General features: G+C 36.1%; 1 protein-coding gene across 2 annotated transcripts; it reads right to left on the bottom strand.

The window, feature by feature from the left end:
* Window positions 1-1398: 1398 nt before the first annotated feature.
* LOC129284098 (E3 ubiquitin-protein ligase ZNRF3-like) lies at window positions 1399-26807 on the bottom strand. 2 transcript variants are annotated; one of them, XR_010296125.1, is made up of 7 exons: window positions 26668-26807; window positions 15970-16080; window positions 11356-11538; window positions 9944-10046; window positions 7191-8642; window positions 4643-6733; window positions 1399-4496 (listed from the first exon to the last, which is right to left on the bottom strand). XR_010296125.1 is itself a non-coding variant. In XM_064111473.1 (6 exons), exons 1-6 carry the CDS (start codon window positions 26737-26739, stop codon window positions 6642-6644), a joined length of 2013 nt encoding a protein of 670 aa, XP_063967543.1. In that variant the 5' UTR covers window positions 26740-26807; the 3' UTR covers window positions 1399-6641. The 2 variants fall into 2 exon arrangements, 1 of the variants encoding a protein (XP_063967543.1); XM_064111473.1 differs by having other exon boundaries at window positions 1399-6733.
* Between the last annotated feature and the right edge of the window lie 993 nt (window positions 26808-27800).

Below are 27800 nucleotides of genomic sequence, written 5' to 3'. Positions count from 1 at the left end.
AAAACTGTCTTTGAAAGTGACATTTGATTTATTTGCATGAACTTCATGATTTATCCAATGTTCGAGAATACATGCTTATTTTGTCTCCCAACCCGAAACAAATGTTAAGAAATTACAACACAACCCTTCACTGCACTCGTTACAATAAATTATATGTTTTCGAAGGTGATCCCCCCCCCCCCCTGCAAATTAGTTGCCCGTCATTGAGATAATGTTATGTAGCTCAATTTGTGTAATCATTATTACCATAATTATGTTTTATCTCATATTTACCTCACAGTTTAGAATATCAAATAGACCTGGGATGACGATTAGACAGCCACCATCTTATATCATCTTAGAGGAAGATCATGTTAACATGGTAACAAGTCATCCAGGGCAAATCCTGCTGGTTGCAACCGACCAACAACTGACGTTCTTCATTAAGTTTCTGAAGACCACCTCAATCAAACCATGAATCTACTCTCGTAGGCCCATATCAAAACGTACGTCTCTAGAATGATCAATATTAATCATCAGTGATAGGAATCATTTGAATGACTGTGACAGATAATAGATCATCGGATCATCAAGTTGTCTCAAAAGACTTAAACTATCCGAGAATAAAATGATGAACGAAGCAGAGTGGACGAGCACGTAGAAAGGTGGCTGAAATGGCTGTCCAAAACGACTAAAGTGTCGCTTCTGTCCCTTTCATACAAGACCTAGTCTTCAGATAAAGCAACAAATGTTTTCAGTGGGGATGTACTGAAGATCATCTGACAAGCCCCACAAAACAAAATTACAATAGGTTATGACATTGTAAAAGAGGTCACACAGAGAGATACATAATTAATGGAGAAAATAAACAATTGGGATGATCTTATAACACAATATCTTGTTTCACTGTCTTCTTTTAGCTCCTGCAAAGATAAAACAAAAGTGATGATTACATAACTGACAAAATGTTGTGGAAAGAGTAAAAAAAAAAAAAAACCCATAATAAAATTAATGGGAAACAAGATAAGAATGAAAATATAGTTTTCAGTTTAAAATGATTCATTCATCTCTCAGACCTTTTTAATTTTGGGGGTACTGTTTATTTTTCTAAACTCTCTGCAAAATGTATGTACCCTATTACTCCAACTTTATACCCCTCTTATTCTCTTCCATTTCTCTCTTTATCATTACTTTCTTGTTCTGTTTTATTTTCTTCTTCTTCTCCTCCTCCATCCCATCTGTCTTCCTAATTTCCTGTTATCCCTTCTCTCTCTCTTATATTTTCTCTTTTCTCTTCCTCCACTGCCATTTTAGTTTTATTTCTTGTATCTAAGCAATTCTTTACAAAATGAACATTTTATTTGTTATTTTCTAATAATGGGAAAAATGAAATCAAGAAAAGTGAACCACAGTAAATCATTGATTTTTTAAACATCATTTAATATCTCTAGGTCAAAAACCTAGTCAAATATTACATCGGCAATTCAATCTGATACAGGGGTCTTTCGTTTTATACACAATATTATAATTCCACAATAACATAGAAATTCACATGTAGTATCAAGAAAATCATTGAAATCATAACCATATATTTTCAGATAACTCTCAATGTTAGAAATTATGATGAAATCAAACAAAATTCATAGAAAATAAATTTTGATTTTTGGATTATGATCATGAAGGAATATGGAAGCACTGTAGCTGAATGATAGAGACAAGGGGTAGAGGAAGTAATGACAAAATAAAAGATAAGGTGGAGAAAGAGAAGGTGAAGAAAGAAGAAAAGAAGCAGTGGAAGAAGGTGAGAAAAGGAAGATAATGAAAAAGAAGAAGACAACACAGAAAAAGAAAGATGGAGGAAAAGCAGAATTGATTATGAGGAAGAAAGAAAAATTAGAAGGTAAAGAAAGAAAGGGAGGATGAAAAGGAGGGGAAAAAAGAAAGATAAAACAAGAAAGATGAACAAGCAAAAAAAAAGAGATAAAATGAGGAAGAAGTAACACAAGGCAAAAAAGTGATAAAAATAAAAAGAATTGAAAAGGAAATAGGCAAGATAATGAAGATAAGACAAAGTTAGCTACTGATATATTGGTAAGAAAGGCCTATAACAAAACATAATAAAAATGGAAAAGCATAGAACTCTTACATGTAACAACTAAAAACATAAAGAGAGAACATATAAGGATGTCTTGCAGATACACAAATGAAATGCAACAGTTGTACAAATGAAATAAAGGGTGATCTCATATCAAAATGACATTATTTTTTTGTAAAGGAGAAAATAACCCCTGCAAAGTGGTTTTGTTGTTTCATTAAACATTGCAATACAAACTTACCACAACAGTATGATAATACAATTCCAAACTGTCTGAGCAATCATAGATTTGCCGTTTGTTTACATGATTTGAAATACCTACTCTAACCAATCAGAAATTACTATTAAGGGTTCTTCTTATTCATAAAATAATTCAGCAATTTCTAATTAAAATATTTTTTCTAGAGTAATTGAAGAGGGAAAATAAGTTAAAACATCAATGTATACATGATAGGTACATTTCAAAGCACACAGAACATTTATAATACACAATATATGTAAATTCATAAAAATCTTACATTTTTATTCACATTAATTCATAATATAAGAATTCATGATCTATTGAAAGAAATTGTTTAAATGTATCTATGTACAGTACAACGTAATTTGGCAACATATCTATATTATTTATAATAGTAAAATCACAATGATAAAATCAATTCAAAATTGCAAAAAATAACTATTCAACAACTTTACGAGTGTTTTTGATTTCAGATAAATCTGTACATGTATAAATACTATAACTTAGCGTCTAGAATACCTGATATAGTATGTGAAATAAAATGTATAGTAACATTTGCATAAAAAACTCACCTAAAGCACAGTGAATACACAAGAAAAGCACAAGATGAAATACAGCATAATAGATAGGGAGCATGTTAGCACAAGAAAATTATTGTTATCCCTCATCTATCACTGTACCATATTTTTTCTACAAATACTGTATCAAATGGCTTGATATAAAGAAATTAAGCTTGTATTACAATAAAAGATCTATTAGCCCTTAAAAGGTTGAGAAAATTAGACTAATTTATAAATAATCTGGTGTGTTAAGCACCAATGTTGTCTGGAGTAACAGGGTGTGTAAGTTTGGTATCAATAGCTAGTGTTAGTGTTGAGTCAATTTAAATGTTGGTACTAACTTTTGAGATGACTTATTGAAAGTGACAGAGGTAAAATCTCTGTACCATACCAACAAACATGCATTAGAAACACAATTTCACTCAGAGTCATAAGACAATACTGATTCATTCATTATTAACCTTCATTTTATGAAAAAGAAAATCCTATGTACAAATAAAAAATCATGAAATCTAATTAACTTGTGTAATTAACTTTGGTAGAATGAATGGTACACATAGGGAACAATAAACCCTTTTGATTGTCGGATATTTTACAACATTGCATGACCATCATTTCATCACCCCCCCCCCCCCCACCCCTTCAAATCTTCCTTTTCATATTATCTGCAAAAATTCATACAAATTCATGTGATAAATATTAAGTTTCATTAATTCCAGTACATCAAAATGAATAATATATTCCAGTGCTACTTAATTGTTTTTCAAATGTTGTACGTTGTCTTTCTTCTCACTACTTCTTCTAAGTCACTATTAAAATGATGACTATAATAATATAATATAAAACATGGCTTGACAAATTAAGTCACGATCTAGCTTGGATTTTATCCCAACTCCAAATTCTAATCTGTATCATACTCTTTATCTATCATCAATATACAATCTCTTTGTAGCATATTAGTTATGGAGTGTGCAATTAACCATATAATACAGGTTTTTCATGAAGTTCCGAGCTGCAAGGATAACATGAACAAGCCTCTATGTAATACATACACGTACCCTGAGTGAAATAAATAAAACAATTTCTTTATACAAAACAAGAAGTTTAAAAAAAAAGACAGACTTAAGTTGAAGAATACTTTGCAAACATATATCTAACAAAATAATGCTTATACAAGTAATACTGATCTTACAAAAGATGCATGACTTCCATGCCAATACCATCAAAGCGTAAACGGGATCACATTCTTTCCGTTATTTATTCAATTTTATCTGGCTTCATTACATATTCTTTGAAATGCACTGTATATAATTTCCTGTATTTGGACCTAAATTATGTAAAAAATGAGTGATCCCTTCTTATTTTTTGTGTGTCAGTCAGGAATTACAAAATGGACAATATGTATGCAGCGGAATTGTGGTTACCCTGTAGTAACAAAGACAAAATATGCAAATTATCAATGATTTGGTAATATGCGTAAATGGCAATGGGAGAGGTATATTTCATAAACTTTTTTTTTTTATACAACTTGAAAATTGGCACCATCTGCAATCATTACTTTACTTTTAGAACTTTTAATACTTTTTTCCTTATCAATATGACAATGAAAATAAGGTAAACCCTTTTGTTTGTTTGCAATACTGCATTGTAGTGTTACAATCTCTAGAAGAGAAAAAATAAGCAGTAAGTAAAAATAAATAGCTCATATGATTTGAAAATGTTTTAAATCACTGGGACTAATTAACACTTTTTATTGTAATATTTTACGTATACACTTCATCTGCATTATTCACTAAAGATTCAATGTGCTTCTGAAATGGTCAATTCAATAAATACTGATATTCTGAAATACAATCAATTCTGGATAATACAATTTTCATACATTCATACTTAAAATGATACATGTTATTCCCCGTTTGATATTCCTATCTAATATTAATTTTTTAACATTTATAGTCTACTCCATGCACAATACCACTAACCATGACCGATAAAGTAATAAAATCTTGAAAAAAATATGGGGAAAGATTATACCATATGCCCCCTTCAAAATGTGTTGTTAGTGTTTGATTAAAGGAAGCAAATAGCAAGTATTATATCCTACATAAATTAAATCCTGTATGCTGATTGGTTTAAATAGCATCATGTGACCAAACATATTCTCACTATTTTGCGATGATGTCGAAAATGAAACGCCCACCGAAGAAAAAGTGCTATTCCGTGACGTCAATGATGGAATAGTTGACTATTCCATCATTGATGTCACAGATCATTGACACAGCTATGCAATCTCTCGGGCGCACCGGTCAGCGAGTTGACTCTACCGGGCAAGTCCCGTGAAGGGACGGCGCAGGCACAAATCAGCGTTCCGCTGAGCGCGTGGCTTCGGGAAAAGTAGATCAGTCTGCGCAGAACGTTATCTATATTTAAGTTCAGGTTAAGAAAAGATGAACTACGTGTACAAGAGTAGATAGACTATTGTTCTTTCTTATTAAATGTAGGATATAAAACAAATATACCAGGCCTTTATTTCGAAAGTATAGAGGGAATTATTTATCCTCGGTTGAACTGGCCAAATTACTAAATAGTAATGCCAGTCCAACCTCTGAAAATAATTCCCGCTATACTTACTCAAAGCCTGGTATATTTGTATACTATTTCTTATAAAAAAGTAAAATATGTCTCTAATTTGCATTAACTTGATAGTTAAAAATGTGGCCAAAAAATTGTTGCAGTGTGAAGGATATAAACTAAATATCTGTTTAATTAGAAAATGTACAGATTGTACATCAATATTGAATCTGATGGGTGCCCGATCAAAATAACATATATGCATTGCTTTTTTATTGTTTATATCAAATACCTTCTCGAGCATGAAATGAGCTGAAAATTTCAGGGTCAATAAAAATAAAAACATTACTGATAGAGGGTATTAGAATTAAATTTAAATCCTATTGGTGGGAAAAATGCCTTATTCAACTTCTAGTGGGGGAAAAAAGCATTCAATTTGTACATCATTTTGTAATATTGTAATGTTTGCTGATACCAGAGCATAGTTCACATTACTGACCCTTTACTAAAGCTTTAACCTGTTATATCTGTAGGTAGAATCACTTTTTTTCTATAAACATTTACCTGAAAGAAGAGATCTACCTGTAACATTTAAGCAGATTAAAAACTCAATTTGATTTATTATGTCAGTTGCTTCCTTTAGTAAAAGTAGGGCAGTATATCTACAGTTGTTAAGTGATAATATTGACTGAAATTTTAAGAGTACATTATGATGCCCTCATGCACAAGATAAATAAATGCTGGAAAGCCACAGCAAATTTTCTCTTGAATGATCGCTGTCCATCATTTCAGTAGGTTTTAACAGCAGCTTATACCTTATCTGTAACAAGTTGACTAAACGAAGCCCTGCACTGGATCCCATTGGTTCGCAGACCATACTCCAAGCCGTATGGAATGATGAAAGTACTGAGTGGATTTACCCTGTCGTTGAATGCCGTTAATTCAAGTGAAAATTGTTAACATCAATTATCGGTGAATGAGGTGTTTCATCATTATTTGCTGTCTGGCAAGGTGTCATATCTGACAACTTTCCTTGTTTTTGATTGGTATACAAGCAAAGGTGTCTGGCTGTTACCATAGTAGCTGTCAGAGAATGAAGATTCCTGTTTGGTGCTGATAACTTTCATAACATGGCCCACAGATGCTGGCTTGCGGATGAAGTTGAAGAATGGCAAATAAGTACTAGGTCAAAAGGTCATACTATTTCTTCCATGATCTTGCGTGAGGTGTTTGCAGCACCAGTAGGAGGAGGTGACGTCCCTTGTACAGGCATGGTAATGACTGTTCCTGCAAATAAAGCATGTAAAGGAATAGGAATTGGTCATTTTTATACCGGTCAGGATCGTATTTCATAAAGCTGATCATAAGTTATATGACTGGTGAAGATCTATATCATTTATCACAGGATGATGTTAAGAATGATGTTATATTACATCATAATGTGTATGATATGATGACCACAAGACTGCAAATTTTGACAAATGATATCTTACACTAAAAAAAATTATTAGGTATCTGCAAGGACAGCAGCTTCTTGCTGCCTTGCGAAAAAAAGTTTTGCAAGCAGGAGATGTTTTTGATGCCTTATTTCCAATTAACTTTGTACACAAGATGTGTCGCACTATATATGAACAAGGTTTAAGAGCAGCTTTTATTTAACAGACCCTTCACACTTTTACTCATAGAGAAGACCTTTCTTGGTGTCCTATAAGAGGAACAACCTTCTTTCCTATGTCATATTTACCCTGGGTATTCTTGAGAGTAGCTACAGATTGCACTGGAAGAGTCAAATGACCTCTTGGTTTTCTGGTAGGTGTCCCTCTACTTGACCTCCGATGGCCCTTGACCCCTCTCTCAGGTTTGTCACCAGAGGGAGCCTTATCTTCTGGTGATGCAGGGCTCCGCTGGTCCCATACCTCGTTATCTCCGCAGCATGCACAAGGAGTCTGCTGCCGACTCGAGTCTGTTGATTTAGGCAAGGGTTGTGGATAATGCGTCTGAGGGGTGATGGTGTTGGGCGTGTCTGTTTTGGATTCTGAGGGGGTGGGGGTTTTAGAGGATGGAGAGCACACATGATTAGTTCTAACTTGGGATGACACAGAGTCTGGTGTTGTAACGGTTGATATACTGCTCTGAGGTTTGTATGGCTGGATGCCGTCTCTCCTGGATGTATTGACTCGCGTTGAGAAATTACTGCCGCTGCTGGCACTAGCATTGGCGTCGCTCCCCGACCGCTTTGGGTCATCACTGTCTGAAGTGTTATTCTGATTACGATTTGATGATTGCGACTTTGTTTTATGTACACATGAAGGTGTAAGCTGTGCTGGTGGGCCTAAATTCCAATACTGTTGAACGACACCTGGTTTTGAATACACACACGGGTCGCATCCCGTTACCTCACTGTGGCAGGTCGTAGAGCTACCATAAACACTCTGCGTGCTGTCAAAGTTTTCAGGACTGCTTGTGGAATCGCTGCACTCAAAGTCTGCATTGAACGCCGAAAGGCTGAGGCTGCTTTCCGATTCGGAAGCCCTGCGCTGGTTGATGGCACCCTGCTGGCAAGCCGTTGAGGTGACAGTCTCTAGGTGGACCTGGACGGGTACATGGCACTGATCCCGGTAATGTCTGGATCCCTGAGACACACCCTTTCTACCACTAGCACCACGTGAGCAATTCACCCCACCACCACTGACGCTATTATTCCAAGGGACGTATGATGAATTTACCACATAGTGGCTTTCAAACGAAGCTAATCCCAGCTGGCGTGGGGTGACGCACTGGGAATTGTACTGACCGTTGCAATTGATATGTCTATGACAATGTGAGCACACGTATTCACAGTTTGACTGCCAAGTTAACGGGCCCCTCCCGAACCATCTCTCAAGCTGGCTCTGAGAGGTGGATGGGAGGCGCGGCACACCCTCCCTTACATTTGAACCACTCACTGCCGTTGACCGATGCTCTCGCTTGGACGATGACTGCGGACATTTGCTTCTGGAATGTTTATGATGGTGATGGTGGTGATGGTGTGATGATGATGTTCGATGGTGATGATGGCTTGGGGCTGCGGCATAAACCCCTTCCCATGATGCGTCTCTTGTTGGTGAATTTGGCAAGCTGACTCGAAGTTGTGGATCAACAGGACTGACATGACCTGATGGGGAAGCCTCAGAACTTTTTCCATCTAGTCCACAATCTGGAAAAAACAGAGAAGACAGATACCATTTTTAATTCTCAAAATTTTCATGATAAGTAATAATTGAAGTATTGAACGATTCTGTATATTACAAATCCAATCATCCTTTTTTTAAGGTTAAACATATATATGGTCGCATTTCATAAGTTGGGTGTGCAAAAAAGGTGGTGGATGAACAATGTCCACACGTTGCCATGGATAAATTGTTGCTACATCACAGCATCTTGACCAAATTTATTAAGTAAGATCTCATTTTGAAGCTAGAACTATAGGCTAAATGTAATACTATAAATTAGATCAATACAATATGAGGAACAAAACTATAGCACATTAAGTTTGGAGAAACAGGGGTGGCAGAGCCGGTGGATGATAGAATGTTAATTAAACTATAATTAACAACTTAATATAATATGTAATATGACTGTCAGCCTCATATTTCTAGGCAGTTTAAAAGCAGGGAACAACTAAATGTGACAATTTGACAATTTTGAAAATATGCAGGAATGAAATACATGTGTATGTCAGCTCTTATCTGCAACCTAAGCAATTAGTACACTGGAGAAATTTTGTTAATTATCTAATTTGTAATCTTCATTTTTAGTACAAATGTTGTGTAACATTGCAACAAACATTTCTACCCATGATGTAGTCATTTTGCCAAGCATATAAACAGTGACAGGCATTTTGGGGGCAAAAATGTGAAATTGAATATTAATTAATATACATACAACAGATAATTTTTCAATTTTTGTTATAGATTTAATTATTGATGTTACAAGATTAAAACTGCGAAATACTAGGGTGATCAATGTTGCATTAACTTTTGACACCATTTTATGTGCAGTTGGTCCAATTTGAGAAAAACACATTTCAAAATTCATATTTACATTGACGTCTATTTAATAATTAGCTGTTAATTAGTCATTCTAAGGAAAAATAAAAGTATTTGTGACTTAAAACTATTTCATTTTTTACAGAATGGTAATACCTATAACGTATCAAAAAAATATTTTTTGACCATTTTTACCCTGTTCGCGAAATTGGACCACCTTATGACATGCGACCAAAGGTATGCAGCTGGTTTGGCAAAAGATTCTTAACACATCACAAGGATAAACCCTTTTCAAATTTTCATGCAAGTAATGACCTCTAGAACTTGAATGTGCAAGGATTCAACTAGATCTAATGGACCCTGGTATTAGAAATGAAAGAGTGCCATCTTCAGTTCTTGGCATGCCATGATTGGTGGCACTTTAGGCAACACAATGGTCATGGGGACAGAGAACAAACTGTATACTTACCTAATATATTAAACATACACAACGGACAAGTTCGGTTTGAGAGTAGCCATGGATCAACACAATGCTTGTGGAACTCATGCGCACATGGTACTATCCTTAGCTCCTGAGAGTAATAAAAGAAAAGAACAATCACAATGAGTCAGGTGCATTGCTTTGTTAGTGTAAACCATCACTAATGAATTAGCATTTAAAACAACACGCAAATAGAATTCATCACTAGAATGAGAAAGAGAGAGACAAAGATAGAGATGGAGAGAGAGAGGAAGAGAGAAAAAAAAGAGCAGAACTGAAGAGACAGACAGCATAAGAGCTTGACGCCTAATACAGATCAAACTTGAAACACGCTTCCAAATGGTATGACATGAAGCAAACAATAAAACCTCATGTTATCTTGTACATATAGCAGAGCTAGACAATGGAAAGTTGAGTTCACATCTTATAGGTAAAACCATGGCAAAACATATTTCAATATAAACGAAATATTGACTTGGGACAGGAAGTCATTTTGGCTTACAGGCACAGGCTGACATTGATAGAAAATTCCTCTTTCAAAGTGCATGGATTGTAAGACGAGACTCTACACAGCCTTAGTATAACTTGGGCATCAGAGAAAATAATAGAGAGTTCATTTCTTCTGGAGCATTAGTCTGGAAATGAACTTCTAAGATATGTTTTGGTCATCTGAGTGAAAATATGATTTCTTTCAACTACATGGGATGAAGTATGAAACCATTTCAAGGTTGAGTTCACGCCAAAAGAAAGTTGATTTAACACAAATTTCATCAACATTCAGATGTAAAATAAGCAAATTGTGACATTTCAATAAGTATTGATTATTTTCACAAAACAGTTATATGCTTATTGCAGGTGATATGCCAATGAGCGAGTCTTTTTGATAAAAAAAAATGGAATGTGCAGTGTTTTAATTCTCTGTAGGTTTACTTGCAGGTGAGATACATGTATAACTGACCAGGTAATAGAGAAATGTGATTAGTCCAAGTGGGATGGATGATTTGGGATTAGATGTAATGGGATTACACCAAGTGGGATGGACGAATTGGGATTAGATAAAATGGGATTAGTCCAAGCGGAATGAACAAATTGGGATTAGATTAAATGGGATTAGTCCAAGAGGGATGGACAAATTGGGATTAGATCAAATGGGATTAGTCCAAGCGGGATGAACAAATTGGGATTAGATCAAATGGGATTGGTCCAAGTGGGATGGACAAATTGGGATTAGATCGAATGGGATTAGCCAAAGTAGGATGGACAAATTGGGATTAAACCAAATGGGATTAGTCCAAGAGAAGTGGACAAATTGGGATTAGACCAAGTGAGATGGACATATTGGGCTTACTCCAAATTGGATTAGACCAAATGGTGATTGAAGAGTGTATTACAAATCCTACCTCTCCTTCCCGGAACTCTTCTAAACATATGGCACAGATAGAACCATCCGACGCTATACTGAGTGTGGTAGCCCATCTGTCATCTGGAAGGATCTTCTGTGAATAACGCTGCTCATTATTGGAACAGTATTTTCTAACCTCCATTTTGGATAGTGCATTCAATGCTTGTCTGGCCTGAGAGGACTTAAAGAGAGAAAGAAAAGCACAAATGATGGTGAAATAAGGCTTGTTATTCTTCAAGGTCAATCGTCATAAAATTTGTGACATTTATCAGTAAGACGTTAAAGGAATTCAAACGTAGTGGTTATTCAAATGAGATTGAAATTCAATGAACTTGATCGTTGGTTACGACTTTGATGTTATCACCAATAGAAAAGTGATACCTATATATTGCACTGGCTAGCAACACTAAAAAGATCATGTCCACCCCAACAAAAGTGGATTTGAATAAAAAAGAGAAAAATCCAACAAGCATAACACTGAAAATTTCATCAAAATCGGATGTAAAATAAGAAAGTTTTGACATTTTGAAGTTTCGCTTAATTTCACAAAACAGTTATATGCACATCCCGGTCGGTATGCAAATGAGGAGACTGATGATGTCATCCACTCACTATTTCTTTTGTTATTTTATTATATGAAATATTTTATCCTCATTGTCAAGTGAAACAATGATTAATTCCTCCCTGAACATGTGGAATTAGCATTGTTTAATATATGGTTCCATCAAGTTGATCCCCATTGTCAAATCTGTAAAAAATGAAATATGGTATAATTCAAACAATAAAAAAAACAAAAGAAATAGTGAGGGACATCAAGAACTGTCTCATTTGCATGCCACTGAGTTGTGCATATCACTGTTTTGTGAAAAATATGCAAAACGTTAAAATGTCTTTCTTATTTTACATCCGATTTTGATGAAATTTTCAGTGTTATGCTAGTTTTATGTTTCTTTATCTATTCAAATCAACATTTTTCTGGGGTGGACTTGACCTTTAAATAGCCAGGCAATATACATGTACATTCAGCATGTCACAAAAATTAAAGCATGGTTCAACTTTTAACATGGCTGATTAACACAAATCTGAGAGAAATTAAGCAACGATAAAGAGATGTTCAACGTTCATAATTTTGATTTACATCACACACCTCTTTTCACATGATTTGGTTATTGTAATAGGGCCACTTTTCCTGGCATATAGTTCTACTTCATAGAGTATAGTTATGCTTCACGGATCCAGCTCACACGCCTGGTATTATGATCGAGATAAAATGCATTAATTGCTTCACTCCTAGCTGGTGGTGTGTCTTACAAAGGAAGAAAGGTCTTGGGCAACACTGACCCTAATGGTCTTCTGACAAACCCATCAACGCTGTAGAGTCATGCATGGTGTGTTCAAACATATCTTTAATCACAATCATGAATCATAAATCAAAATACGAACACAAACATGGGTATTGAAGGATCCTTATTTCAAGCAGTGAGAAGACACAAGGGCTTGGGATGATTTTACCCTCTGAAATACTCAAAAGTGCCCTGGAAAATTTTTTAAAAGAGGCCCGGAAACCCCCATTCACTACAATGTTAAAGCTTAATCAATGTTGCAGATGTAGGCAGTAAGTTGTGAAAAGTAGCCCATGGAAAAAACAATTGCCTGATTTCAAGACATGTCACTATGCACCACAATGCACTGATAAACCTTAGAAGTAGATGTCAACTAGGAGTGCATGCAATGCATATCCAAGCTAAGTTCAGACCACTTTAATGACAACATAGATTCATGATGCATTCAAATGATTTTCAGATAAAATGGTTCTGTAGAACCGTGTTACCAAACACCCTTTTCAATAGAGGTGTTGGTGGTAAAAACTTTTTAATAGCACAAGAGAAAAGACCTTCATGACCTTTGCTATGTGCACTTAACAGAGAAGTTTGACGAAAAATTGAAAGTGATACAAAGCAAAAGGATATAAAGGAAAGGATGTAAAATCTTTCAGTATTTTATGTGGTGTTTTTTTAGACCAACATTAAAAGTCTATTTCACATAACCATAATTTTTCAATCTCGGGTAAAAATGGCTGCTTAAACGAATTCTTTGTTCCATTCAGGGGAACGATGAGGAAGAGCAGAAAGGTCGATGCTACTCATGGTGGCTGTGTTCCTCATCATGGCCATTGATTTGATTTAAACGACTGTCCACAATAAGATCTTGGTTGAGAAAATAAGGCAGCCTTATTGTCTCTTACTGGCGCTACGTTCTGAGGTTTGATGTACAGTTTGAGAATGACATAGTTGACCCGAATGGAGGGGTTCTTTAACAGTCTACAGATGGCTGTTCGATAATTAGTCTGGGCTTATGATATGAAAACCGGCCCAAATGCAATCATTTATTGTCAGGCAAGCAAGCATAGCTTTGGAGAAAATAGTTGGTTGCTTTTTGTATGATGTCTTTAGTCCTGTAGTTGTTTGATTCAAAAGGGTAAGCTTACATTTTGATCTACTCAATATTTACCATCTCACCATTTCTGGTACGAACTGAACATAGTGAGTTTCATTCCTATACCTTACCACAGAGGTATTACCACAAGTACATGTATGTTCAATCCCCATCTGTGGTAATTCACATATTTTCACAAAAAAATCAACAATTCATATAATTGTTCACATGTTTCAAAGATCTAAATTGTTCAGTATTACTTTATAAAGCCCAATGTCCAATGCTAGAATCAGCGACTCGGCTACATAAGTTCTTGATATGAAGCTACAAGGCATTGTTTCTAGAGATGAAGAAGAGAGGACCAAGTACCAAGTCTTGCTGGACCCACAGATCAATATAGGGCATATACTTGCTATCACCATTTATCTGAAAAGATTATTTTAGTCCTGCGCTAAGAGCCATGACTTCTTCCACTAAAAATCCCTGTGGAATATTTAAGCTAGTAGAACTGAGGTAGTATGGAAAGCTGGGATGGGGTGTAGACACTGAATATTAAAGGTCATTCAATTTCAAATGGCCCTTATACATGCAGTGGTAGATCTTGCAAATCCTGGTTGGTGACAATGCTTATGGTCTTACAAAAGCCGATACTGAAAGGCAGAAAAGGAAAGTCCAATACGGGAATTAAGCTCCCAAATTTAGGAAGAACAGCCAGTGATGAATTACTTTTTTTCAGAATAGGACTTTTTTTTTAAAGGACCCTTTTAATTTGTTTTCATTCTATGACGTATTTAAGCGATGGAATTTCAATCTAACTACTTTCCCTCACAAGTTGTTTTTTGTGAAAATATGTCATAATGATTCCTCCATATATATGCAACGTAAATGGGAATATATCTATCAATCCTGAACAACATTCACAATAGGCAGAATTGTCTCAAAGTGTGTAATGACATCCTAAGTAGTGTACAAAAATAATTTCCCAAATATACCTATCGTAAAAAGAGAACTAAACACTTCTCCTAAAATCAAATAGAACAAATCAGAGGCAACAGGACCAGAAGTTATTAATCAGGGGATCCTACAATAGGCGGTGCTGCACCATCCCGAGTTTGCTCTCGAGATTTTAGCCCGATCGGCCCTCTTCGCGATTAATCTCGAGTTTCAAGAAACACCGTCTCCATCATCGCAAGAAGAGCGATTCCTGCCCTGCTCGAGCGAGGCAACAGTACAGGCCCGATATTCCGAGCATGCGCACTTTCGGATCTTGGAGTTTCAACGGCCCGTGCTTTTGATTAAACTTCCCGCGATATGCAATAAAATGTACTCCTTTCACTAGCACTTTCGCCGAATTCGACCGGTGTTATGCAACAATCCTCTCAGCTCAGCCGCGCTCAGCGAGTGAAGAAGTGATGTATATTATGATGGCGGAGAAGCCGCGGAGAAGGAGGCAACGACAGAGAGACTCAGAGAGAAGGAGGAAAGAAATGCTATTTGCTCACATTTTGCGAAGTAATAAGACGACACTGCTGTCAGTGTTGTTTTTATCTATGACCATCGTCGATAATGAGCCCTCCCCCATCGGCCTGGTCTCTCCCAAAATCCATTCACTGGTGGGACATCATCGTTGCTGATTGGGGAATTGATGAACGCTATTGGCGATAAGTATAAAGTTGACTTTCGCATGCGTTCGCAATGTGTTATGTTTTGACCAAGGCGGAAGTGGAACGCGAATTGCATTATGGACTGATGTCATGAATAAATTACCCCGAGTCCAATCTCGAGTGCGTCGGCACCTACGAACTAGCGCGATAATTGCGTCTCCATTGCAAACAATCTCGAGATTTTTCAGATCGGGATAATTTTCCGGATCAGAAATAGCGCGCTAATTTGAAAACTCGGGATGGTGCAGACGGCCCTAATGTGACATGCTCTCCTATTTTGTATTTAAAAAAAATATATATAATCACTCGCCCATTTTTAGAGAATGACTCCACCATACTGTAACCCCGGAGGCTATTTCAATCACTAACAATTTTTTAAGAAAGACCATGTGGGATATGCAGTACAGACAGTTAAAGATAACTTCATATCAGATCAATCTGAAAGCATTGGTCAGTCACAGATAGTCTAGGCTAGTTGTTTGCAGTCTCTACAGTACAAAAAGGCAACCTACCTGTTTTCTCTTCTGCCTCCATCTTAACTTGAGAACAAGGAGCAGGCATATGATGGAGATGAGGATGAAGAATGCCACAAAGATACCCATGTCAAAGAACTCGTTGGAACTCTGCAAGAATAAAACAAGATACACATGGCAATGTAACAAATATCAAAATTATAATCAGAAAGCATAGCATGCAAATGCTATGCATTATGATGATGGCGAGGGAATGTAGAAAATGATAAATATCAAATTGGTCATTAATAAATTAGCACAAATGAAAAAAAAAGATTGATAACTATAAAAGACAAGACAACATTCACTGTTCTATTACAACCTTTGTTTTTGAAAAATTGCAGTAAAAAATCCTTGTAATTTCGAAAAGATGGGGGTTTAGATTTCACACTGGCAAAATACATGATATTTTCTGATTTGTGTAATATTGCCTGGTCAGAAAATACAAGGTATTTAGTGGAATCAGGTTGGTATGAACACCCCTGTAGATGTAACCATTCATTCATTGCCCTGAGCATTCAAAGAGTTAAACCGACACTCTTCTCTCTGACACAGTTTGCCTTTTGAAATAAGATTAAAGCTATTTCCTCTAGTGTGAGAATAAAAATTACAGGAGTCTATGGAATTCATGATTATCATCATTAAATATGGATGATTCATATGCCTGAATGAAAGCTATGGAATGGACTGGTTCCTTCGATCATAGGTCCATGCTTTGATACAGGTTTCAATGGGGGATATACTGTAAGTACAGAGAAACCACACCTGTGACAGGCAAGCTAAATACACGTAGGTTGTCACTACATGCCTATAAACATCTAACATTTTTATGCAAGATATAAATTCTGCGCTCCTACATGTAGATTGCAGTCTTTGCCAATCAACGGCCTAAATTCTACTAAGGGAGTAAAAACAAACCTTAACAGACTACCTAATAGTGGAATAAAACAGCTCTAAATGAACTATGACAGTCACATTAGAGTCTCTAATTTCCAGACTGGTAATGGACATAATCCATCAAAACGATCTTTTTACATCCTAGGATTTCATTGTTCGAACATAAGACGTGATCATTCCAAATGGACAAGGGATTTCTTCTCTTTTTCTTGAGAAATAACTGACTTGCAAATAACCTTTCTCAAAGGTCAGCTTTTTCTTATGATGCTTTTTCATATCAAAGAGATATTTTTCTCCCGCTGCAAGAAATATAATCAACAGTGAGTTGATCTTCCATAGAAATAATTACCAGTCGCATCGAGATTTGAGTGTAGGTTGTAAGATCTGTTAATCTCTTCTAAGCAGAAAATGTATCATCAGGTGTACTATGACCAGAATTTTATTGAATTGATTTTATCAAACTCATTCAACTAAATGGAATAATACTATACATTGTCTGTTAAAACTACTAGCATTCTTCAATGTTCTTTCAATACATATAGGCCTTTATGCAGCCACTCACTAATGAACAGACGAGAGCATACTAAATCAATACCCCTGTCTCCGTCCCATGAACATATACAGAAGCTGCTCAATTACAGGACAATTATCCTGCAAAGGCGGTCCCTATTACCAGCTCAAAGAGACCGATCCGGTCGCTTTACACAAAGGAACATAATTCCATTTTATACCTTGCTAATTAATGCAACCCCGATGGTTTCCGTATCGATCGGGCTGCTGAGCTCCTAATAGAAGAGCATTTCTGCAGTTGTTTGATGCATTTATTTATTTTCTATTTATACTTTATTCAGTTAAGCTGGTTTTCTGATGAAAAAATTTCAATTTTGAATAATGAAATGTTATTCCAAAATGTATTTATCTCTGAATATTACAATAAATATATTTGTTTTATATTTTTTACGGCTTTTCAGTCAAATTTGACTATTTAAGCCGAATACCCGAGAGCTGACAAACAAATGTGTATATAAGAGTATTTATCAATCACAGTTACTTGTCTTAGACACCGTTCTCACTACGTTCCTAAAACTAGTTTACTGGAAACTAGTTTAACGCGTAGTGAGAACGGTCGAAGCGGTCTTGGATGCGATCTTCCAAACCAGTTTGGAAAACCACCTCACGATGTAGTTTTCAAGTTCGCTTCGCCTCGGTAATCTGGTTTTAGCTTAAGTGAGGACACAACCGCTCTTCAGGGAGCGATCTTCGCACATTTAGAGCGCTCTACTCCACACGACAGGTGTAGAATGCCTACGCTGCAGTTTCGAATTTCGCGCAACGTGTAACCCCGCTGAGAGCATTTCCATAGCAACAAGATCGCTTTACGTGAAGTGATTTTGAAAACCACTTTCGTGTGATCAAGTGGGAACGCTAGCAAAGCGATCTATCAAACTGGTTTCCTGAATCGGTTTTCAGTAAACTAGTTTTAGAAAGCGTAATGAGAACAGCCTCCAATCGAGGCAGCTATCCATGGATGCTCATAAAATGGCCATGAACAAAAATCTCAATACACCTCTAAATTTTCCTCTGTTCTGCTGGACATTTTATATTCTTTTAATTAGAGATTTTACATTCCTATTGAAAGAATTTGATGAAAGATCTGATGGATTAAAGAGAGAACAAAGGAGGAAGTAGTGTAGATGTGTGTTATCGGAGAATTGCTCACCATTGATCAATGATACTAACTTCAACCCCCCAAAAAAGATAATTTAAATATCACTGTGAAGTGTATGAGAGCAAGAGAGAAAGAGAGAGAGAGGGGGGGGTACACAGAGGATTGCTAGATAAAAAATATAGGAATTTGTTAAAATCAAGCAAGCAACAGAAAGAGAGAGACTGACTCAGAGAAGAGAAAGCATGTTGAGAGAAGAGAAAAGAGAGGAAGAGGAGAATGTACAATCCATCATGATGAAGGAAAAGGTAAGATAACTCACTACTGACGATCATGAAAGGAGATAAACGAGGGAATGACGCAGGCAGAGTGAGATAGTAATGGTGGAAATTAAACGAGGCTCTTTGCCTCTCAGCGCAATGCGTGAAAGGCAGCGAGAGTGCACCTCCCCACCATTATCATTCCCCATGAATGCAAACGGGCCAATATCTCTGGAAATTGATTGAATTTAGAGAAAAATCAGCAAGATAAATGGCATGGTTGGCGGTTAGCTGATAGGAAACTCAAACGCTTTGGGGTGGTATGGATGCCTCCCTCCCGAGGTGAAAATGGAGGCCTCGTCGGGGGCAATTTATGGGTATTGCAAATATAACACTAGTTTTCACAAGTCATTTTATCTATGTTGGTTCTGAGATGTAGAGAGAAGAGAGATCCTTACAAAATTTGATTTTATGATATAGAGAATTTATCAATAAAGTGGAGTGCTGTCCCAACAAGAAAACGTGGATTGTGATGATGGCGATGGTGATAACATTACTAACTACTACTACTACTACTTGTAGGCTTATTACAGATAACAATCATTAAAATGGTGAATTAATGATGACAATAATATTGATTAAAAAAGATGATGATGAATCAATACTATACTCTTTATCAGCCGTGGCAAGTGACTCACCCTACACAGTATCTAATGAGGCTCATACTCCCATGAAACCTCTTTTCATCTTTAAATAATATAAGCATATATCCTTTTTGAAATCATATGCAATGTAACAGCAATTTATTGTGGTATTTGAACAGCTATGTGCATTAGTAATGAATAATGAAACCATTGATACCACAAAATCCTTATCAAGATTCAGGAAGCACTATTCACTTCAATCAGCATGAGATAATCTGTTGCCTGAAACAGTACTTCTGACAATGACATCATCAATGACATCATTCTTTGTGGAAATGATGAGAGACTGTACTTGAAATAGAACAGTGCATGACATCAAAGGATGAAAAAACACCAGTCATTATATTTGTAGATGCAGCAAAGAAAGAAAAGTGAAAATATGACATCAATATTAAAGCTATGACGAAGATCAGGATCAAAACTAAGCCAAGGCCCTTCAGGATGCTTTAAAAACAAGTCCCAAATCCTTCTTAAAAACACTTCACTTTTTAGGAAGATGCCATTTGTCAAAGCCTTTCACCATCTGATGCTCACTGGTTCTACTTACTTAAAGGGGTACTCCAGGCTATAAATAATTATATCTTAATACAAATAAAAAGACTAAAATTCACTGCGCGAAACGCTGAAAATTTCATAAAAAATAATCTTACATGTAACAAAATGATTGAATTTTAAAGTATAGCAATATTTTGTGAAAACAGTTATATGCCTACTGTCACTTTTTTTTTCTTCTGTTATAACATGAAATTTAAAAACATATTCATTTCATATTTTCATACATGTGTGTATGATATGACTCCCTTATAGCAATACTAGTATAAGTTGCAATAATGATTACTTTACCCATTAAATCAGTTGTCAATCCAATTCTTTTCATTCTTTAAAATGTCATAACTTTCTTAACTCTACATTTGATTTTGGTGAAATTTTTAATTTTTGTCTATTGATTCACATTAACAGTTTGCTGGGTGGACTTGACCTTTAAACAAAGAGCAAGAGGAGAAAGAAGGGAAAAGAAGAGTAAATACAAATGTTGCCTTCAACACAATGGATTGTGGCGGCGGAATAAAAGAAAAACAACTAAAAATTCGCTGCACACACACACAAAAATAAATAGATAAGAGCATAAATGAATATGCAGGAAGGAAGGTGAAGAAATCAGAGACTGAGACAGAGCGAGGATGAAAGCTTCTTGCAGTCATATTAAAACCAATCAACAACAAATATGCGGAGAATGATTGAAGAACAGCTTTAGTTATGTAAATCTGAGCACAATGTTATAAAATACAGAAATTGTTCATCATACGCAACATAAAATAATAAGCTCTAACCAATGCCTTTAGCATTGTCCTCAAAATTTTTAAAAATCCTTATTTTTTATTTCATATTCTTGCATACGGCCTTGACCTGACAACGGTACTCGTCCTTAATTAAATCACTACAAAACATCAACTTAAATCCCTGAAAGATTGCAAATACACGTGCCAATTTGGTAAACAAGACTTGAAATTGCAAGATCATGTGACTTTCCTGTAGGTGAAAGCATGCCGATTGATCACTTGACTTTGTTACATCTGATCCCAGGCTGTGATTGATTGGGGGTTATGTTTCTTGTGGTATACCGATGAATCTTACACATCCCTGGGTATACTAGCTACCTTGCTTCCATCTACTTACTCCTACAATGCATTCAGAGTAAGAGTCTGTTCAGACACGGAAAGTTTACCAGTATATAATAACTCACTTGTATAAAGAAACATATGGAATTATATAGCCTGCAGACACTTTGCATTATTTTTCCCCCCACAGACAAGATCATGGGCAAACTCCAATTTCTATGACAAAGATTTTAAAGTTTTTAAATTGATATGTTGTTAAGATAAGCCAATTTAAGTAACCTTTTACCTGTGCTAACAATCAACCCTGCCCAGTTATATAACTTTTTCTAACTTCTTAGGACATGATATTAATTAGCAAAACATGAAACTGTTATTTGCTATCAAATTATTAAGTTAAGTTTTGTTACATGGTGTTCTGGTGTCAATATGCATATTCACATTTGCCTGATCACCTGTAAATTACAAAGAATTGCTAAAGCTCAAAAATACCTGAAAAATATATTTTGAGAATTTACATCTGCCTAAACAACATATTTAAAGTAGTCAGAGGAGTGGGCAATGAGACTTAAAGCATTTCAACAGAGAAGAATGCACATTCACACTGAAAATATATCAGGCAAAGTTCTTGTATTTTGAAAAGTACGCACTAATTAGCAGGTAATGTTATTAAAATGAAAAGTCAATTATTAGGTACCAGGAAGGAGTGAATGCATCTAATGTGTCATTAATCAGCATTAAGGCAGAAAATGTTAATCATGAGAAAAGCAAAGCAATAAAAAAGAAAGGGGAAAAAATACCACCACTGTTTCCAGCACAGAATTCCATGAAGTTTGACAGACTGATCATCACTATATTCACAAAGTGGCTCGAGAGGCTAAATTCGATGAGATATCTTCTTTTTTCCCCTGATATGACCTAGATTGTCGAATTTCTATGATCTCACAAACAAATTTAATCTTTAATGGTCAAAATCAATTGCTCAGAAATGGTACTATTATTAAAAAAATCAATTGAATTGCATACTTTTTATACTATTCAAAATTGCCTCGAAGCAAATGCTAAACTTACAAAGCATTCATTCAAAAGTGGTTTTACTTGCCTCTAGGGATGGTCTGTGAAAACGGGGACAACATCATCCACGTTTCCCTACTGCAATGGTATTTCTTCAACAGTTTAAATAAGTCAATATACATTACTCAAATAAAATGACCATCACCATCACCTCTTCTGCAAATTCACACATTAACAAAATTGGTTAAATTGCATTATTAGCCACATTTCCCATGGAAGTGTACAAACCTGAGAGACTCCTAAAAAATTTAACCAAAGTGTTAGGGTTAAAATTAAGAAGCACACTATCAGTTAAGCATAATGGAATGTTTGCACTTTCTATGCTAAATGAATTAAGACTAACCTTGTATCTCTGTTCCAATAATGATAAGAAATAATAAGAAAAATTGGGGAAACATTAAAATATAAAGTTAGTTGAAAAAAAAAATTTAAACAATGATATGTATTATGAAAAAAAATGAAATAAGTTGCTTTTCAAGCGATTTTTCGTTATACACATATTGCACGAAATGTGTAAAATAAAGACTTTTAATTGCATTCTGCAAAATTTAATTGGAAGCTTTTCCAAACGGTCTCAAATAGGCAGTGTCCCATATAGCAACGGTCGTGCAGCAGTACAAGCTCTCAACTCTGACCTGCTAGCATGTCCTCTATGAACCCAAAATTGTTCAATCTCAAGATTCAGATCTGCCCATCTTTGGGATTAATCATGAGGTCCAAGAGTGTCCATCAGCCAAAGTAGGGGAATTCTCGTTAGTGTGTAGAACGTGACATGGGGCTATGGAGCAGGTGTAATGTATGCTCCACATCTGAGTAGCATGTTGTGTATTATGAATATATTATCCCAAGCCAATTCCAGTGTGTCTCCACATGTTTATAGGCTTCATAGTTTGCAAAATTCTTGCTTTCTCCACAAAAAATCCAAAGTTGATTAATAATGAAATCTCAAAATGAAGCTAATTCAATATCATGCAAGATGCATTTCATTACAAGTAATCTTACAATTGTTCTGATCGGGATAGCTTTCCATCAGAAATAGCAGGATAATTTGAACACTCAGGCTGATGCAGATGAGTCTACAGATATATGCCTGGTGTAAGGACTCTTTGTTTGGAACCATACTGTATACTGTAAACAAAACATCTCTTCGGTAAAAATTTTAATAAGGGATATCGTAAAGCATTTATGACCTAGAAAGCTGGTAGATTATACTGTATACTAATCATGGTCGAGAAAGGTTCCATCACCGACACCTCGTTATGCTGGCAACTCTCAGTGATATTACTCTGAAATCCCTTTTATATTTAGTTGAGCACAAGAGTAAATCCTTTTTGGTAGTGAAGAAGCTGATATGAATATTACATGTATCTGTATCTAATAATTATTACAGGGTTACAGCGTATTCAGATATGATGCTGAATACAATTGTTTTAGGTTCAGCTCTTTATAGGTCTGGAATGAATGAACCAAATTCACAAAGGTGGTTTTCAAAACCATCGGTTGAACCCATGGTTTATGCAGATTTCCTGTATAAATTACCCTTATTTACTGCGTATATTAAAAAATGTGCATGTTTGTAACAGTGCGCCAAATTGACGCCTGTTGCCATGGTTAAGTACGCTATTCTATTCATGAGTCCACTGTTTGAAGAGTGGACTCACTAATTCAAAATGGTGGACTCATGAATAAAATAGTGTGGATGACAATGGCAACAGGCGTCAATTTGGCGCACAGTGACAAAAGCTTGCATCAGCTTTGGACAATTCTTAATATACGCAGTAAATAATCATAATTTATACAGGAAATCTGCATAAACCATGGGTTCAACCGATGGTTTCACAAACACTTTTTGTGAATTCAGGCCAATCAGTCTACAAGCTCCCTGGAGTGAGTATGAAAGAGGCTACAGATTCATGAATTTCAATTCTGTATGCATTACCACAACCCTGACCATCAACAAGAAAGAGAATCCTATCTCATCATGGAAATAATGAAGACGTATCTTTGTTGGTGTGTTCCCAGAAGAAATGAGGGTCATGCTTTTGCATCACACTGGTGATATGAATTTCATTTCTAAAGGTCTTTATCGTAGTCTATATCTCAAGTGAGATGGAAGGACACATGAGAAAAAAATGGAGGAAATAATGAAAAATTCTGATGAGTGAAGGTGGGAGAGAGAAAACACAAAGAGAATAACACTGAACAAGACAAATTTAGAAAGGGATATAGATAAAGACAAGCATTTTACTAGGAGACAGTATGTTCATGGGAAAGAGACTGAGAAAATAGAAGGAGAGGGAAGAAAGATGCTAAACAAGAGGGAGTAAGAGCACAGTAAAAAAGCAAGAGAGAGAAAAAGAGAGAGAGAGAGAGAAGATGAGAGAGCAAGAGAAACAACCCTTGAATAATGCGTTTTTTCCTCCTCTTCAAGACACCCGCAGCAGTGTAAGGTATTAACAGAATTCATTTTCTAATCCGCACTACGAGGACAATCACCTTTTCCCTAATGGAGCAGAAATTGGAAAAAATGGATGGTTGAGTTATAATTCCTTTTCATGAGGCACAAAATCGCAGATGGGGGGGGGGGGGGGTACGGAAACGAAAATTGAGCAGATCTTCTACTCGCACTGGAGGCACAGAGTCTCCTGGCAACATATGTGGTTTTGAAGTTCAACCTAGTTTGGTTAAGAGTTCTGGGCTCTGATACTTGATACTGTTACAATTTTGCCTTCGCTTCCTCCCCATTTCCAATTTCATTATCTCTCCTTCTCTTTCTCTTTTATTTCAACCTTTGACCGAGATCTCCTCAGAAGCAATTTACTGGACAAGAATCTCATTTAGATTTTGGAGGTGAAAGTGACAGAAGTAATTTTATGAATTGAAGTCACCCATTCTCTCCTCCATCCGCCTCCCTTCCCTTCATCCGCTTGTTTGTTTTAGCGGACATGTAACGTTCCCAAGAGAATCGCCATAATTACATGGGTTTTAAAATGAGATGATGGTGTGCGGGAGACGACTGTTTCCAAGAATCAGTCTTTTGATTGGTCATGTGTTTTAATCCATGGATCGTGTCATTTCTCACATTTAGAGTCATCAGGAAACCAAATTAGATTTCAGAGATTGTGTTCATCATTGTCAGTTAGGCAGTGAGAATTTTAATCATGCCCTATATTTTCTATAGAACTTGAATTCATATGCTCTCTATAATTGACTTTCAATAGTAAGTCAACATAGAACAAGCTTAGGAGACGGCTATTTTTGAACAATAGTAAAATTCTACTTGATAATGATAAGGCAAATTGTTCTACTTTCAACATTTGGGCTGGGCAAAAGCTTCCCATAATTGTAAAAATATGGTCTGGCCAACTGCACTTGGTACAAGCTTAAGCGAACATTCTGACCAGGGCGTACCAAGGTGTACAGGGACAGAAAATTTATGAATCTTTTCTTGTGCATCTTTGAGCAATATACATATTGCCAACAGACCATATTCTATGAAGACAGAAAGAGTTTGTGCCCACACAGAATCAGGACTGATTGAATCCTACTACCAAGGTAATAATGATAAGCCTGGCTAACACCTATGTGTTTAAGGTGCGTTAGCCTGAAAAAGCAAAATGCAGCCTAATGCAGCACACTACGCAGCAAATATTCTGTTGCAATCCCACTTTTGCCTACGAGCTCATGGGAACTCGTACAAAGTTGCAAGCAGTAAAACAAGGTGATGCAAGTGAAAGCGAGGTAATTTGAGGTTAATCGAACACAAACAACATTGCGTTAATACCTGCGTAAGCCGCTTGCTGCTGCTTGTTGTTGCCTAGTCCTTGGTCGCAATTGCTCGTCTGAATTTTGGTTGCGTTTAGTTGCGGATGTTTGACCAAAAAAAAATATCAAACTACCAAAGTAGTAGTTAGTCTGCGTACTGATCTCATATTAGCTCCTTTCATTGCAATCCGCAGCTGAACACAAACCCAAAACATAAAGGTGTGAGCCAGGCTTAAGATACGCATAGAGTATGTCAAAGCCCAGTGCACACTATGCGATCCGATGTGATGCAATTTTCTAATAAATCACATTTTGCTTTAAATGTGAAGGTTCCAAGAAGTAAACTCATTTTGTTAGAAGTTCGACATTGTGTTAGGAATAATAAAATCATAATTTTGGTTAGCGACAAGTCCTCTAGTTTTCACGGTTTCAAGTCGCAGCCGATGATGATGTCATTGCGATTTGAAATTGAATTCGCTTTTATTCCTACAAGGAGGCTCGAACTAGACTGAATTTCAACTTCAGTAGTCCTTATCTCTAAGATTTTATCGGCTTGAATATTCATCTCAAATGTTATAACAGTTTCTTTGAAATTTGGATCGCCATGAATCGCATAGTGTGCACCAGGCTTTAAGCATCATATGAATAACCAGATTGATAATATCATCATTATATCATATAAGCAATTGTTAGAATGATGAATCTTTGATACTTACTGGGTCTGGGGTGATTTGGGGAGGTGGTTGTATCCTAGCCCAAGCCTCCTCCACTTTGTTGACTATTTCCATCAATTTATGAGCATCTTGACCGGTTATTAATACAATAGGACGATCCAATGCTGCTGACTTCTCAGCTTCCAACTAGAAAAGACAAAGCACAAAACAGAAATAATAATTACCATGGTAATTACAGCTTTAAGGTTTTTTGGTGCTTGGTGATACTGCAGCAAAAATGCGAAATTTGAGAGATAAATTCTCAATGATTTAATAATTTGCAAAGGCCGGGCAACAAAGACCAGCATAAACATTCACCTTTGTTATTGTCATTGTTTTCAAGATGTATCCCAAGAGGCAAAATCAATTAGTTTTTTATATATACACACCAATATAAAATCTATAACTCCATAACAAATTTCAATGTCTGTAATGGGCTCAATCAATTCCCTAGATATTGTAGTATCATGACCTGAAACAAATGAATTCAATAACATAATACATAATCGCTCTCTAAAAAAAGTCACACAGCAAAAGTTAAACTTTGAACGTGAATATCTTAAAATATGTTTTTGACACTCTAAGCCTGGTTCTCGAAAATAGGTGTGATATGGACCATTGATATCACATTGTGAAAGTTAATGGTCATCTTCAGAAAAAAAATATACAGAGAGGGAGAGAGAGAAGAGGGGGAGGGCGCACATTCAACATTGTTTTTTTATACTGCACAATGCAACGATGATGCTACATGTACGTACTGGTGCAATGATTAACCTCACTGCATCTGACAGTTTCTTTATTTGATTCTCAAAATGTCTGCAAACGTAAGGTTTGATTCTAAAACATTCATCAATTATATTACTTGTCATGCATTTCAGGGAGCTGCATTCCAGTAATTAAGTAAATGAATGAATGCAGCTTGAAATTCCTGTAGCTTTTGAGCAGCTACTCATCATGAAGCATCCCCTCAAAATTAATTCACCAAGCAAATAGTAATAAAGCAAATACGACAGGGTAAGAGGGGAATCAGAAACGATTTGTCTCCTTCGACTGAATCAACGAGCGAGTGGAAGCAATGAGCAAACATGCTCGGAGTCTACCACAGCCGATAAATACAAGCCTCCGTGTCCACTTGA

Source organism: Lytechinus pictus, chromosome 2, assembly GCF_037042905.1.
Source record: "Lytechinus pictus isolate F3 Inbred chromosome 2, Lp3.0, whole genome shotgun sequence".
NCBI classification, from domain to species: domain Eukaryota; kingdom Metazoa; phylum Echinodermata; class Echinoidea; order Temnopleuroida; family Toxopneustidae; genus Lytechinus; species Lytechinus pictus.
The sequence above is the reverse complement of the archived record's forward strand: the minus strand, read 5'-3'. Positions and strand labels throughout refer to the sequence as shown.